Raw genomic sequence first — 16726 nt, forward strand, 5'->3', positions numbered from 1 at the left:
AATGAAAATCGCAATGCGAAATGAAAATCGCAATGCGAAATGAAAATCGCAACGAGAAAATCGCAATGCAATTTTCTCGTTGCGATAGCCATTTTCGCGTTGCGATAGCCATTTTCGCGTTACGATTTCCCCGTTGCGATAGTCAAATGAATGTCTAATAAGTGATAACAACTGAACAGATCATAGCAATGTTCAAACTCAAGTTACTAATACATGCCTAACTGAAAATGTTAAAAGTGCACAAATAAAATACACATAATACAACGTTTGCATTTAAAAATCACCTAAGTTAACAGTCCCAAAAGGTGAAGCCGGTTGTGATTGGGATTTTGAAGATGATTGAGATTTTGATTGCCTTTTGCTTGACACCATATGAGCTTTGGATTTTGATGAGGATCCATATTTTGGTAGAGGAAAAGATGATTGTGATGGCACTGGTGAACCACATGTCAACCTTGTATGACCACTTTCCTTGCACCGACTACATGTCGATCTCTTCTTCTCTTCACCCTTAGACGGTATACGATCGTGACTTTTTGGTCGGCCAGGTAGCCTTCTGTCCATGGCTGGTGGCAAAACTGTTTGTAAGTCATCTGGTATGTCCCACTCAGAAGGATGTTGCGAAACTAAAATCTGTTGCGAACTTTGAAAATCGCATTACGATTCTGTATTATCTCGTTGCGATAGTCAGAATCTCGTTGCGAAAGTCAGAATCGCATTGCGAAAGTCAGAATCGCGTTGCGAAAGTCAGTATCGCGTTACGATTTTGTATTATCGCGTTGCGATAGTCAGTATCGCATTGCGATTTTCCAAATTCGCGTTGCGATTTACTTATTCGCATTACGAATTGGGAAAATCGCAACGCGAAATTGGAAAATCGCATTGCGATAGTCATAATCGCGTTGCGAATCTGGAAACTGATTTGCGATAATGGAGATCGCGTTGCGAATTAGCGATCACATTGCGATTTTGTTGGTCATTTTGGCAAATCCTGAAAAAGTTGGTTAAAATCGTATATTATATGGGATTTTTGGTCACTGAGGTTATTTTCTCTTTTTAAAACTATGCCTAACATTTAGTTTTCGTTTCATTTTAGTATCTACTGTTAAAAATCCGTTGTGCTTAGTATATAAGATATCGGTTTTGGTTCGCTTTAGTACCCAAGTTTTCATTTTTTAAAAAAAAATTATTGCTAAATTTTGAACAAAGATACTAAAATGAAACAAAAACTAAACTTTATGTATGATTTTAAAAAAAAAATTGAAAGTTTAGAAAATAAAGCAAATTAAAACTGATAATTTAGGTATTAAATGCACAATTTACCCAAATAGAAAACATTTCTGAGTAAAATTAATTTCTTTTAAAATATTTAGGCTTAAAAAATACATCTGTATGACAACTATCAAACTTGTGCATTAAAGGACTTAATCACAAATTAGCTTGCAACTTAGTCCAAAAAGGCAAAAACACTAAAGCGCGTGCATTAAAAGACTCGGCTTAAACTAACATGTGAGAGCCACGTGTGTCCCTAGTAAAATCCGAATACGTTTTCGTCTTGCCGATCCGAGCCTGTCAATTTCCCAAATTTCCAACGCGCAGAAAAACCCGGTTCGACAACCCCTGTTTTTAATCCCGTAATTCCCTAAACTACCCTCTCTTAACACCCGTGGCTAAGCCATGAAGTAAAACCCTAAGGGTAAAGTGGTAAACTCGGGTAAAAATGAGAAAAATATTTATATAAAGCAAAGGCACAGTCTTGGGAAAAGAAGGGCAGAAATAGACGACAAGAGAAGTGGCTATTATCACCACTTTCCTCCATTGTTTATTGAGAATCAACAAGTGTCACATATTCACAGATAGACAAAAACCCAGTTCTTCATTTTTTTTATTTTTTAAATTTAATTTTTGGGTTCTATAAAGTAACCATTAAAGCTCCATATTTCTGTTAATTTTCTTTCCAATTAAGAACTCAGTGTCTTTCTTTTGGTAACCGTCAGAGGAGAAAAGTTGGAGAGCCGAAGATCTGATGAGTTAACTTTTCCGGTGGTTAAATACCTGTGTTCTTCAACTTCCAGCTAAAAGATATCTCTTTGTTGGGGGTTTATTCTTTACTTTTATTGAAAAAAATGTGGTGGATGATGAATGAAGGAGGAGGACAGTATTGTTCGAAGAAATCTGATGATATCTGTGGAGATATTTGTGGGCAGGTACTTCACTCCTTTGATCTCTCTATTTTTATGTTTAGATTTCTGGGTGTTGATCTTTCGTGGTGAATGTGAGGGAAATCAGTGGGGTTAAAAAATTTTGAATCTTCAGTAAATTTTTTAATCTATAAGTTAGCTGCTTATTATTTTCTTTTTGATTTAGGGATTTAGAGTTTGCCTGTTGATTTGTTAAAGATCTGAAACTCTTCAGATTTAAATATTTTATTTAATTTGGGGGCTTTTTTTTACAAAGCCTTTAGCATGCTTTTAAGATGCTCGGTTGATGGTTTGAATGGAATCTACTATATATATAACTTCTATCATACTTTTCTAAGAATCTGAATTGCATTTATTCTAGATTTCTAGATTTTTTACAAACTCTTGAAACTTTTTTTTGAGGTTTTTTTTTCTAGATTTCTCCTTCTAGATTTATACTAGTCATTGATGTATTTGGATTGCCTTGTTTGAATTTTTACTTTGAATTTGGTTAGAATTAATATGGTATTTTTCTGTATGCTACAGGAATCAAGCCGGCTGAGCATGTCGAGAATCCGTTGTATACTGCGAGGCATCGATTTGAAAACTTATATTTTCATGTTTGTTCTGATTCCGACGTGCATATTTGGTATATATGTCCATGGTCAGAAGATTTCGTACTTTCTCCGGCCGCTATGGGAAACTCCGCCCAAGCCTTTCCATGATATCCCGCATTATTACCACGAGGATGTGTCGATGGAGAAGCTCTGCAAACTTCATGGTTGGGGTGTTCGTGAATTCCCAAGACGGGTTTATGATGCGGTATTGTTTAGTAATGAGGTTGATATTCTTACTCTACGGTGGCAAGAGTTGTACCCCTATGTTACTCAGTTTGTTCTTCTCGAGTCTAATTCGACATTCACCGGGATTCCGAAGCCTATGGTTTTTGCTAGCAATCGAGACAAATTCAAGTTTGTTGAGCCCCGGTTGACTTACGGGACAATCGGAGGAAGGTTTAAGAAAGGGGAGAATCCATTCGTTGAGGAGGCTTTGCAGCGAGTAGCATTGGATCAGCTTCTCAAAATCGCCAGGATTTCAGATGATGACTTGTTGATAATGTCGGATGTTGACGAGATACCAAGCAGGCATACCATCAACCTCCTCAGGTGGTGCGATGACATACCTCAAGTGCTTCATCTTAGGCTTAAGAATTATCTCTATTCCTTTGAGTTTCTTGTTGATAACAACAGCTGGAGGGCGTCGGTCCATAGATATCAAACGGGGAAAACAAGGTATGCACATTATCGCCAGAGCGATGAGATTCTGGCAGATGCAGGGTGGCATTGCAGTTTTTGCTTCCGCCGCATCAGCGAGTTCATATTTAAGATGAAAGCTTACAGCCATAACGATAGAGTGAGGTTCTCACGCTTTTTGAACCCGAAAAGGATCCAGAGAAAAATCTGCAAGGGCGCTGATCTATTCGACATGCTCCCGGAGGAGTACACATTCAAGGAAATAATCGGGAAAATGGGATCGATCCCTCATTCCTATTCAGCTGTTCATCTCCCATCGTTTCTTCTCGAGAATGCAGATAAATATAAATTCCTTTTGCCTGGAAATTGTGTAAGAGAAAGAGGGTAACTCTTCGAACAGCTTCATGCTTGTACTTGTAACGGCTAGTCGGAGGTCCTACTAGGGCCAGTGTTCGATTGAATTATTAACAACGGCAACAATTTACTGAGCTGCCTCGGTTTGTACCTAACCCTTTATTCCTTGATTTGAGGTTTACTTGGTGGAGGATATCTCATTCACCGAGCCATCATGTATTGCCCTTAAGATTGATTCTCTAATACATTAGTTTAGGGCTCATGTGATTTCCCTGTGTTGGGAAGTTTTGTTTTGAGACCATTTGTTCATACATGTTCTATGGAATTCCTTCATTTGTTCCCCTTGATTGCTTGTTTCATGATCAATCCCTAATTCATTTGGTTTGGCTTATATCCAACACCATAATTTTCGCATTTTGTACTTATTTAATTGAATAAAGAATTTGATTGCGATTTTAAAAATTAATATATTGAATATTCAATTAGAGGAATCAAGTGTTTTTAGCTAAAAATATTAATATAATTTAGTTTTAAAGTGATCAGTGGTTGGCGATGATAGAAAATTTTCAACTTCTCAAGTATCAATTAAGTTTTTTACCTAAAATTTAATTTAGATTTACATAAGAATATATAGATTGCCCACTAAAAGTAATGGTGGTAAGATTTAAACTTAACCCACTAAGAGTAAATATGATAAGATTCAAACTTGATCTTACAAACTTAAATTTCTAAATCCCAATTACTTGTACCAACAATCTTTGACAGTTCATTAACCTATTTTCTTTTGATAATTATTGAATATCCAAATTTTAAAAATTTCTTATTATTTCCCCAAATAAATCCATGTAATATATATATATATATATATATATATAAACAAAAGATTATTAATAAAAGTAAAGGACACTGGGTCCCGTCCAACTCACTGCCAACCAAATGAAAACGGCTAAATAATGCAATGGAATGAATAGCTTGATAAGTCATCTGCCTCAACAACCTTTGTTTTCCAGATCACTTAAATTCAAATCAAAATAGTAACGGATGCCACGTCGGTTTAGTTCATATTAATAACGATCGTGCCTGGCATACCAATTTCTGTACTTTAATACTAATTTTTATTATAAAAATTGCAGGCCATGTGCCTGAATTTTCTTATAAGAAATCGAATTTAAGCCAGTGTGTCATACGAGAACGGGAACCAATGGTTAACAGAAAACAATGTTGAGTTCTACAAATTTTATGTGAATTTAAGAATGAAGAGATTCTAAAATAATATTAAACCTCTCTTAGTTACCACGACAGATCCGAGGAATTCCCGATGCGACGGTGAGGGGTGGCGTTGAGTCTGAATAATGCGCCGACCAGGGTAGGTTTTTTGAGTTTTGCTTGCTATTAGTCCTAACGAGATGTTGAATTTATCGACTTGAAGTAAGCTTTCTCCGCTGCTGAAAACCGCATTTGAAATATACTCCACTCCTTCCTACATCTTTCCCTTACCTGCCAATGCCAATGTCAATAAACAAAGCTGTTATTAATTGAGCTATGGTGCGATGACAACGGACTTGCATAGAAATCAAATCCCGATCGACACAATATCACGAGTTCGACCCTAGACAACTTGTTCCTCTATAAGGTTATTGGTTCAATCACTGTTAAAATCTGGTATTTTGTAAATTTGAGATTCGGAAGTTTGCATACCCCTTTCCATGGAGCCTTCCCATCTTGTGACTCTCCCTACCAAAAGACAAATTATGGTTAGTGCTTCATTCAGGCACAACAAATGTTTAAAACTGCTTATAATAATGAAGAGAAAATCAAAGTTGTCGTTACCTGGTTCCCGAGAGAGGGGACGGATTGATGAACAATCCACTGGGCATCTACGATGCCTATCTTCTCATGGGCGGGCTGTTTTAACAGAAACACATCCATGCTTTAGTAAACGGTCACTGAACAAAGAAATCGTTTGCTAAAAGGTTTGGGAAGAAAACAGGGATGCTGACCTCTACACATTTTCTGAGGGCAAAATCAAGACCCCAGCCATGGACTAAGTCGTTCTGGCAATTGTACACGAAAAGCCATAAAATGAGTTTGCCGAGAAAATAATTTGAAACGAAACAGTATTAAGATGAGATAAATACACCCTTGTACCTGAATCATGTGCCATACACATCGCCATGCATCTCGTGAAAACACAGGAGCCATTATCTCAACAAACCTACATATATGGAAGAAAACAAAAACTAATAGTTAATATATCTATGGAATATCAAGGCATGATTACATCCAACGATGCTCAAAGCTACACATACGCTGCACAAGGAGGAACATGTGGATCACTGCACCATCCGGGTTTCTCTTCTGTTTCTCTGAATCAAAATTGGAAAACAAAAATAGTTATTTATCAACCAATTGATTAATATGATTCAATAATTAATGGTATAATTTCCCCGACATCTTACTTGTGAACTTCACGATCACCCCTTCTCTTTGTCATTTGCCATGTTAACCCTTTATTTGGCTCCAGGCCAGGCTGTGAAATCTCCAGTCCATACTTCCTCACCAGTTTAATATACCTGAAAAATGAAATAAATAAAACAGTGTTTAGTAATTTTCTTTTAAAGGAAAAGGCAGGGTTGAACATGAACAAAACATTTATTAAGAATGTCCAATACTCACTCTTCAGCATTGAAATGCTCAACCCCCAAGTCCTCATCCCAGATAAATATATAGTCATAGGGAACCACGATGTCAGGGTGCAGAAACCTCTTGGCATACCACCTGGGTAGTTAAAACCTCAAGAGTTACCTCTTTTAAAACTTTTAAGCATCACAAAGAATAACCAGTCATTACGTGAAACCAGGATTTGAATTTGTAAATCCATAAACCAATTACAAATACTTACCACTTAGTCTGCCTTCGAACGCTCACATGTATTGCCTGTTTTGACCACTCAAACTCATCCCATTCAGTTGTTTGACCGTCATAATGAAAGAGAAGGATAGTAAAGTTCCCTGAAAACTGTTGGAAGAATATTTTCAGTCACACAACTTACAATGTGAAACAGACAATCGCGTAATCATGAAAAAACCTCCATCCCCATCTCAGCATCCTGCTACCATCCATAAATGCCTCCATGAAGATGAGAACAAGGATGCACATTCATACACAGGCGTACTCACAAACACAGATATGCTTGGATATATAAAGAGAGTAAGATACCTTTCTCACTGCTGCATCAATATTCTTTCGTTGATCATAGCCAACGGTAAATGTGACAAGATACCTTGGCATGCTGGTCAAGTCCTGCAGATGCCAATATTGTTAAACAAAATCATGAAAATAGGAAAACTTAAAGCATATCTGCATTATTGAAATCCAGAAATTTATCAGGCATCTTGAAAAGGGCTTTTGGAGGAGATGTTTCCAGCAATTCCAAAAGTGACTATCAATTTATAAAAAAATTATTCAATTGATTCAAATGTAATTATCCAAAAGTGACTATCCAGCAATGCCAATATTTTACTCTTTATCTGATACTGTTCTTTGGAAATCTGTGGACTGGATCAAGTGAGATTTTTACTAGATTACTAAAGTTAATAATGAAAATAACCTCGCAGGCATTAATATCTGCATTATTGAAATCCAGAAATTTATCAGGCATCTTGAAAAGGAATTTTGGAGGAGATGTTTCCAGCAATTCCAAAATTGACTAACCATTTATAAAAAATTTATTCAATTGATTCAAATGTAATTCATTTTCACATATGAGAACTAAACATCTTCATGCCTGAATTAAACTCTTTAAATAATAATACAGGGTTCAAAGTAGGTCTTAGAAGGGTCCACAAAAACACACCTCACTAGGCTTGCCCCATAATTTGTGTAAAAACAAGTCTGACTCAGCTCTAACTATTCCTGGTGGTAGTCTTTCTGCACCTCGAGGGTTTGATGGGACCCAAATCTGCATTAGAGTAATGAAGGATAAAAACATAGCATATTAAAGTAGCACCATATGATTCAGGTCCTACAAAATTATCAAACACAAAACAGATGCCAACAATACATTTGAATATGCCAACGTTAATATAAAGCAACCTCTAACATACTACAAAGTAACACACACACAGCCCTTAAACATAGGTATAGATATGTGTACATCTATGGATGATGCATGCACATTTTCACGTAGCAAGACATGCTGAGGTAAGTGTGCAATGCACAACATTTTTAATTTAATCTTGGATACCACAAGAACTATAATTACTGAATATTCAACAAGAAACAGAATGCAAAAAGAACCATAGCTACCATTATTACCACAAGAACTATAATTTTTTTCACAAGTTCCACTTACATCAAACTTAAACACAAATTAAGCATTAAGAGGTTCCTAACATGCATGCAAAACTACTATCTCATATATTTCAGAACTCCTGAGGTTAAGAGAGGAGGAAAACCTTATCTGATGTGACATTTGTGGAGCTGCTATCGTTACCAACCGGAAGTGGCACATCAGCTGAGCTTGAGGGGCTTGACTCTGTGTACTCAGTGTATTTGAAATCAAAAGTAGAAAGAACACTGGATGATAGATTGAACTGCCATATTCAGATAAATATAGAAGTTACATTATTTAGATGAAAAAGATCATTATTGAATAGAAGCAAAATGATAAAATATAAAGTGGAGGCAACAGTTTATATACCTTTGTTAAGTACAATGTTGGAAAAGCTAATCCTATCAAGAAGCCAGAAACTACTCCAACAAACGTTGTTACAATAAGCTTCATGCTCTCATTCGGCTTTCTACTAGCTACACTGTGGGCAAAAAGATCGAATAAAAGTTAAATAACTTCAACGCCTGAGTAAATTTTTTATACACATAAATAAATAATTCTTTCTTATAAAGAGGCCATCATAAGTTTTGAACCTGCGAGTAAAAATCCCCATGCTCTTCAAATTTGTCTAACTGTATGCTCACAACAAAATGATGTGAAGTCACTCAGCATAAAGACCTGATATCGTCAAAACATTGTATTAAAATGAAGCAAAAGCAAATGGTTACAGATAAATAAATTAACTAAAAACTGAGAACAAACAGCAATTTAGCATCCATCCACTGTAAGATAATATCCTAATTAAATCAAATTGACCCAAATATGCAGAAAGCAGCAAGCCATGAAGCCTTCCCATTCATGCTCTAGGTATTATATAGTAAATATTTAAGCATAAGGAACGAAGTATCAACTAAGAACCAAAATAAACGTCAACTAGTAACTTCACAAAGCAAGCAACCATGTGCTACGACTTTGACAAAAAATCAAAGTGGAGAGGCAAACAAATCCCAGTCATGGATTCAATAACACTACAATCAAGAAAGCATGTGCAATTTTATTTTTCTTTCTTTGGCTTAGAACCGGGAATCCTAAAGCTGCTGAATTCAATAAATTAAAAAGGCAGCATCGCCTAGAAATGTTCAAAGTAACAACCGAGCCTTATCCCTGTAATTATTTGTTCGATTTCAACCACGTTTTCGGTTATTTTGATATCACTATACTTCAAACAATAAAAAAAGTTAAACGACTCAAGTTTGTGCAGAAAAACTGAAATACTAATCGAATCTAGTTTAGGCAAGCTAGAAAACGGAATGATCATACAGATTGTAGATGTGACGATGAATTTTTCTCGGGAACCAAACAGAACACTTATCTTTAAATAAAAATAAAGGAAAAAATAAATTATAAATATTTACTTACCTGAACGGAAAGGTGATATAGTGAATAACCGAGCAAGATCTGGCGGAAACCGAAAGCGTATTTAAAACGCTTAAAAAAAAACCTCTAAATCGCGAGAAAATAAACTCCAACTCTTTAAGTGGAAACCTGTATATATCCTTCTCTAAGTGAGCTAATTTCGTGATCACCCTCCTAAACGGAAAATGACTGGAAACGTGAAAGGGAAAGCACTTGAAACTGAAACCATGGATTTCAATTTCCCGGAAAAAAGATCGAAAAAGGGAAATAATCTACTTTTTTTTACTATTAATTTACTAAATAAAGAATCAAATGCTAAAGATTATTTGATTTTATAATTGCAAAAGCAACAAAGGAAGCTAAAAAAAAATACTAAGATTTAATCTAAACGGAATTTATGTTCTTATAAAAGTAATAGGATTTAATATTGATTTTGGTGAGTGGGATTTGTGCCGGAAATCGTGTGTGGTTTTGATTTAACATTGAAAATTTGAAAGCCTTCTTCTTTGTATTTGACTTTTGACCCCAGCTCCTACTGTTAACCAAGGGGTAAACTCACTTTTAATCCTTGAATTTTGTATTTTTTAAATTTGATATTTGATTTGTTTCAACGTTAATCTATTAATTTTAATTTTTGGCGCTTTAATAATGTAACATTATAAAATTATGTGATGCATCTTGGGTAAATTACACGTTTAGTACAAAAACTATCAATTTTAGTCTGTTTTAGTACCTAAATTTTCAACTTTTTTGAATTATATCTAAAGTTTAACTTTTGTTTCATTTTAGTATCCCTCCGTTAAAATTCTACTTTTTGTTTCATTTTAGTACCCTGTCTAAAAATTAACATTAAGTTTTGAAAAATTGAAAGTTTATGTACTAAAATGGACCAAAAATGATAATTTTGGTACTAAACACATTGATTTTTTAATGATGGTGTATTAAAATTAAATGAAAACTAAACATTAGGTATAATTAAAAAATGAAAGTTTAGATACTAAAATAGATCAAAATTAATAGTTTAAGTACTAAATGTGTAGTTTACCCTCTAATCTTATAGAACTATGCGATCACCCAGATAAATTCATAATAAATACGTAAAATTATAAAAATCCAAAAATACATAAATTTTATTATTTAAAACATAAGGCAATTTTTTGAACTTTTATGATTTTTATGTATTTATTTTATTTAAAATTATTAAAAATAGTAATTTTTATGCATTTGTGAAATATATTGATTTGTATATATTTATTTAAGATTGATTATATCGAATAATTATAATTCTTGAATTTTTAAAATTATAGTTAAATTGCTAGATTTTATAATTGTGAAGGATTAAATTTATTACTTTAATAGGATTAGAGTTAACTCAATAGAATGTGAAAATATTAAAAGCTTAAAAAGTATTACCGTACCATGTAAAACAGTCCACGTCTTCGTTCCGCTGACTGAAACTTTAAAAATGTTAGATGGTCAAAATAGAATATTATAAAGTTGAATGACCAAAATAAAATCAAAACCAATGTTAGGTAACATCCCTTTACAAAGTAAGAGAAAAGGTGGTTCAGAACAGATTTTACGCATGACATTTATTAAGACGTGCCTCGTTATTAATGGCTAGAATTGGTTATTACTTTGTACGAACAAAATGATCTCCGTAGTAAATGATTTGTTTTTATTATTTGAGGATCCGGGTTCGAACACCATATATGTCAGGTATGTGAGCATTCAATATCAAAAGGTTGAAAATTATATTTGAACAGATATTGCCTTGTCCTTACATCAGATTAATAAAAAAAATATTAGAAATTTGGATAAACTACGTATTTAAGTATCAAAGTGAAGGAAAAAACAATTAGGTATCAAAAGTAGAATAATATATATAATCTACGGACTGAATTGAGTGTTAAACCTTTTTTTTACTAAGTTTTTTTTACTTGTGTTGCTATGTGAATGTGTCATCAATTCCGATTAGAAATTTGAATAAACTACGTATTTAGTATATAAATTATTAGTTTTAATTTATTTTAGTATTTAAACTTTCATTTTTTTTAGAATCATACACAATATTTAGTTTTCGTTTCATTTTAGTACCCGTCATTAAAAACTTAATGTGTTTAGTACTATCAATTTTAATCTATTTTAGTACCCAAGCTTTCAGGTTTTATCAAAATCTAACGTTAAATTTTGTATGGTGGTACTAAAATGAAATAAAAATTAAACTTTAGATATGATTTTGAAAAAAAATTAAAAGTTTAGTTATTAAAACATATTAAAACTGATAGTTTATGTTACTAAATGCATAATTTATCCAATAAATTGTTTATTTGCTTAATAAATAACATGGCCGTCGATCTATGTGTCGATTCTCATATTTATCCTTCTATAAAAAATGACCTCTAAAACCACACATATTGGAAATTAAATACATAATTTTGTTAATTAATTTATGACTATTACAAAATAGTATTTATTCTAAAGGTTCTCAATATTTTGACAATGAAAACTCATCACCGTTGCAGTCTCCGATGCTCAAACCTAAGACCTTTAAAGACAACAACAATTTTTTTAACTATTGAGATAATTTAGTCCTTACAATTTAAATATCTTTTTAAATATATCCCTTTCTTTGAAGTCGAATGATAATAAATAATAAGATTTAAGTTTCAAGTCAAATAATAAATTAATCGATTCCTATAAACAGTGATACCTAAATTATTGTATTCTTTTCTGGGTAAACTATATGTTTGATACCTAAATTATTACTTTTACTCTGTTTTTATACCTAAATTTCATTTTATTTTCAAAACTAGTTTATAATTCATCTTGGTACTTCACTGTTAAAAACTTAACAGTGATATTAACGTATCACGATAAGGTAATATCACACCATCATTGAGAAAATAAAAAAATACAACATCAGCAATTCTATTAATTTTCTAACAACAGAGTACTAAATTGAAACAAAAACTAGACGTTATGCATGATTTTGAAAGAATAAAGCAAAATGGAACAAATAGATTAGTTCAGGCACTAAACGTGTAGGTCACCCTTCTTTTTTATCAACTAAAACTAAAATGACTTACCTTATCAATACAAGTTTAATCGACCTCAGCTCCCGTAGTGGATACCAATATTACAGATCAGTAAAATAAAACTATTGAATTAATCTTTCAAGAACTAAACAAATTTTACAGCGGTAACAAACATAAAAGTTCAAGAACAATGGCAACAAAAATCAATCCTAAAGGGGTTTTCATCATTCCAAATCATATGCTGCCTAAGAAAAATATCAAACAGACCCAATGTGCCCACAAACATCTATTCTTCCCATATCTACACAGCCAACAACTTTGTGAGTTTTGTTTCATATCTAAGTTCTATCTTCTAAAAGGCAGACCAGTAAATCTAATTTCTTCAGAATCCAAAGGAATCTCAAAGATTAGAGTCCTAATAATGTAACAAAAGATCAGGGCAAAGTTCTATGCTGCACTACTCTAAGAATCCTTCTTGTGTTTTACCAGAGCAAATGAGAAGAGAACAAATTAACAGGTGAGACTAACAAAATACTATCTGTCCATGAGGTCTAAATTTGAGGGCAGGATTTAGTGAAACCGTATCGATTATGGTTCACCATCTCTCCCTTGACCTTGACCTGCCATAACAAACAACATGATTCCGTTAGCCATATGAACTAGTCTGATTTATATGAGACATGCAGGCTTGGATTTTTCGATCAGCCAAAAAGGAATCAGTGAAGCAATGGAAGTGCAACACATGTCAATAATTAGTAATACATCTCAAATGAATGATCAACACATGCCAAATTTTCTACGAGGACGGGATAAAAATGGCGCTGACAGGAATAAGAAAGTGAACTGGTAGTGTTTTACATCCTTACCCGTTCAAATCTCCATTCCCCAGAAATCCTCTGTCCCTGCCACCTTGAAATTCTCTATGAAATTCTCTTCGATCGTCACCGAGCCTTGACCATGAATTTGCAGTATCACGAGATCTAGGCCTATCCCTGAACTCTACACTCCTAGAGCCATCACTAGACCCAGACTGTGAATGTGGACTATCAGGGAAGCTGCCAATTCGGCCAGCTCCAGAACTAGGCCTTTCCACAACTTTCTGCCCAACTCTAACTTTGTTCTCCAAATCATGGATAAGTGTCTGTAGTTCCCTTTCCTTGTTATGAAGCGTATCACGCAAAGTGGATTGGGCACCATCAGCAGATTCTGAATTTGATGTTGAAACGTTCTCAATCTCCTTCTTTAGGTGATCTATTTCTTCTTTCAGTATCTTTTCCTCCTCTGTTTCTTGCCTGAAACATAATTCACATTAGAAATGAAGAACATAATGGAGTGGGAAATATAATCATAAACTCAGAGCAAGAAAGGAACAAAGGAGAATAAATACAGAATAATGATCAAGCACATAGAGCAATTGGGGCACTTGAAACCATTTAGATGACAACCTTACACAGGAACTCACGATGAATTTATAAACAGTTTTCCATGTCATTACTGGTGCATATGCAACCTACATGTGCTCCAAGTTTATCTGAGTGTAATTGCAGTATAGATATGACTTCAGAACAGTGTAAATAACAGTGATTTTCTATAACATTATAAAAAAAATTCAATTTGGCATGTCAATTGAGGAACATGTACAGAGCATAGTTTCGACGTCAAGAAAGAGTAAACGGTAGAGACCACCTAGCCCAACCGAAGCCCTATTACAATAATACCATAACAGAGAACATGTTTCAGTTTACAATTGAGCTGGCTACATATTCACAAATCAAAGAACTTTTAGAATACAACAGTACATATAAATTTAGTGCATGAAGTAGTTGCCCGGGTTGATTCCGAAGGCAAATATCTGCTGGGAACTTATACATAGTCCAAAATCAGTTTCTAATCAAGTGCAATAGCGACTGCATGAACTTGTTAAAATAGAATGTGCTCAATCACTACATAATCAAGTGGAACGTGTTATGACTGGAAAATTCACACAACAGAAGTGAACTATGAACATAATGGGCATTTAAATCGAATGGAAACCTGTCCATCCTGCGACGTTCTAATTCGAGATCAATTTTGCGCCAATCCTGACCTCGTTCTTCCAGCAAAACTTCTCTAGGCTTAGCATCTCCAAATGGATTGATCTTTGGCCTCAGCTTCGCTAAATTTTCAACCCCATGCTGTTGGAGACCTTCCGACCTGCTGGATTGAGTACTTGATGGCCTACTAGTTGCCTTCTTTGCTTCAATTTCAGAATCCAGCTTCTTCCAATCCAATCCTTTCTCCGCCAACACCACTTCCCTGGGCCGAGCTGCCCCAAAAGGATTCGGCTTATTTGTCTTAACTACAGGCTCATTCACTTCCCCTCTCGGAGGGTCCAATACAAATTTATGTCTTTCCTCCCTGAACCCACCTCTACCACCACCTCCGGCCCATCTATCAGTCTCCGGTCTGGAGTCAGGAAAACCCGAACCAAACGTTGAAGAACGAGCCGGAATCGGTCGTTTTCGAGCCGTCCAATTATCCACCTCGTTGGCCCTGGAGATTCCATCGCTTCCTCCGGTTCCAAGCCCGCCGTATCGGTTTTGCCGGCCCGAATCAAGAGACGGGATTGTTTTCTTTGTCATTTTCCAATTATCCATCTCGTCTGCACGCGGGAGTTGATCGTAGACAGAAGCCCTAGAAGGCGGACGCCGTCGTTCTTCAGAAAAACCTCCGTACTGCCTTCTTCCTGAGACCCATGATCCGCCGCTGTCCTCATTGTTAACCCGACGGGCAGGTGGACCGGACCTCCCATAAGAAGAAAACCCACCTCCGAGACGGCCATGCTCCATTTCCTCAGCGGAACGTTCTTTGGGTCGGGTTGGGAGGAGCATCATCTCTTCGGGTGTCAGCCTGTTGTAGTCTGTTAACCTAGCTCCACCACCAACTCCGCTGCTTCCTGAAGACGAATAAGTCCCCATGGTGAACTCCGAAAGTGTCGTTTTTGTCTTCTTGGGCTTCGCACTAGCGGCTTCCCTCAGGCTAGGAAAACCTTTGGATTCAGGCGTCGGAGCAGCAGCGGTCGCGGCTGCCGCAGCTTTACGCTCCTCCTCTTCTTCTCGCTCGGCCTCGGCGGCCCACGCGCCGATTCTACCCCAGACTTTAGACATTTTTGAAAAATTATAGTATAATTCTCCCCCCTCTTCTTTATTTTATATTTTTTGTTTTTGTTGGGATTTTGGGAAACTTATATAAAACGCAACAGAGGTAGGAGGCGGAATGCGGCCCCCGATTGCATGCAAATAGACGTATTAAGGAGTGAGTTAAAATGCTGAGTCAGTTGAGTTGATGTATATTATTTTATAATTTTATTTTATTCCGAATTAAGTTATGATTATAAAATTTGAGTTGAGTTTAGTTATTTAAATTTTATTTAAATTTAATTATAAATATTTGTAATGTTTATGGTATAAATTGATTTCAATTTAATAAGTTTGTTACAATTATTTATATATATATATATGTATATATTTTTATATTTTAAATATGCAATATAGATATACCATATAGAATTGATAACTCGACTCGAATATAAGCATTAATCTATTAATTATTAGAATTTTGAGTTATTTGAATTATATTTTACAACTCAACTTTTATTTGAATTGTTTTTGAGTCAAATTGATTTTATGAAATTACGAATAGGTTCAAATTTTTAACGTAGAATTGAATAAAAAAACTCAACGTTTTGATTCGATTCAAATTTTATTAACTCCTAACCAGTAATATTTTTTATAAAGGTTTAATATAAAAATAAGTGCTTAAATAATATTTTGAAAAACATTTTAGTATATTTTTTTTTATTAAAAAGATGTACCTAAAGTTTTATCCGTTATATTTTTATGTGTCTCCCGTTAAAAAATAATTTTTTTTTTAAATCTGGATGTGTTACTTAATTATTTTTTAACGGTAATCACTTAAAATTGTAATAAAAAAATCTTTAAATACCTATTTTTAATAAAAAGTTTTTTAGACACTAAAAATTAATTTTGAATATAATTTAAACGAGAAGAGTTGAAATTTGAATATGAATTACAAATAAAGGAGATTTAGTTGAAGGTATTGTTCTCATAATAATAAGTTATTATTTTATTGTTAAGAGAGAGAGGTTACAAG

General features: G+C 34.5%; 3 protein-coding genes across 5 annotated transcripts; 1 reads left to right on the forward strand and 2 right to left on the reverse strand.

Moving 5' to 3' along the window:
• Window positions 1-2018: 2018 nt before the first annotated feature.
• LOC120184282 lies at window positions 2019-3921 on the forward strand. 2 transcript variants are annotated; one of them, XM_039188780.1, is made up of 2 exons: window positions 2019-2207; window positions 2727-3921. In XM_039188780.1, the coding sequence occupies exons 1-2, from the start codon at window positions 2127-2129 to the stop codon at window positions 3819-3821; spliced, it is 1176 nt and encodes a 391-aa protein (XP_039044711.1). In that variant the 5' UTR covers window positions 2019-2126; the 3' UTR covers window positions 3822-3921. The 2 variants fall into 2 exon arrangements, with proteins under 2 accessions (XP_039044711.1, XP_039044712.1); XM_039188781.1 differs by having other exon boundaries at window positions 2021-2192; window positions 2724-3921.
• Window positions 3922-5053: 1132 nt separating this feature from the next.
• Window positions 5054-9688, reverse strand: LOC120184312. The gene is made up of 15 exons (XM_039188808.1): window positions 9540-9688; window positions 8714-8798; window positions 8490-8601; window positions 8245-8382; window positions 7644-7748; window positions 7007-7090; window positions 6690-6805; window positions 6464-6565; window positions 6247-6360; window positions 6097-6153; window positions 5936-6002; window positions 5788-5841; window positions 5618-5692; window positions 5486-5521; window positions 5054-5284 (listed from the first exon to the last, which is right to left on the reverse strand). Exons 2-15 carry the CDS (start codon window positions 8731-8733, stop codon window positions 5186-5188), a joined length of 1179 nt encoding a protein of 392 aa, XP_039044739.1. The 5' UTR covers window positions 8734-8798; window positions 9540-9688; the 3' UTR covers window positions 5054-5185.
• A 3138-nt stretch (window positions 9689-12826) lies between these two features.
• On the reverse strand, window positions 12827-15758 carry LOC120184252 (eukaryotic translation initiation factor 4B2-like). 2 transcript variants are annotated; one of them, XM_039188761.1, is made up of 3 exons: window positions 14609-15758; window positions 13441-13866; window positions 12827-13188 (listed from the first exon to the last, which is right to left on the reverse strand). In XM_039188761.1, exons 1-3 carry the CDS (start codon window positions 15718-15720, stop codon window positions 13170-13172), a joined length of 1557 nt encoding a protein of 518 aa, XP_039044692.1. In that variant the 5' UTR covers window positions 15721-15758; the 3' UTR covers window positions 12827-13169. The 2 variants fall into 2 exon arrangements, with proteins under 2 accessions (XP_039044692.1, XP_039044691.1); XM_039188760.1 differs by having other exon boundaries at window positions 12827-13194.
• Window positions 15759-16726: the final 968 nt, after the last annotated feature.

Source organism: Hibiscus syriacus, unplaced genomic scaffold (genome assembly GCF_006381635.1).
Source record: "Hibiscus syriacus cultivar Baekdansim isolate YM2019G1 unplaced genomic scaffold, ASM638163v2 tig00112864_pilon, whole genome shotgun sequence".
In the NCBI taxonomy this organism is placed as follows: domain Eukaryota; kingdom Viridiplantae; phylum Streptophyta; class Magnoliopsida; order Malvales; family Malvaceae; genus Hibiscus; species Hibiscus syriacus.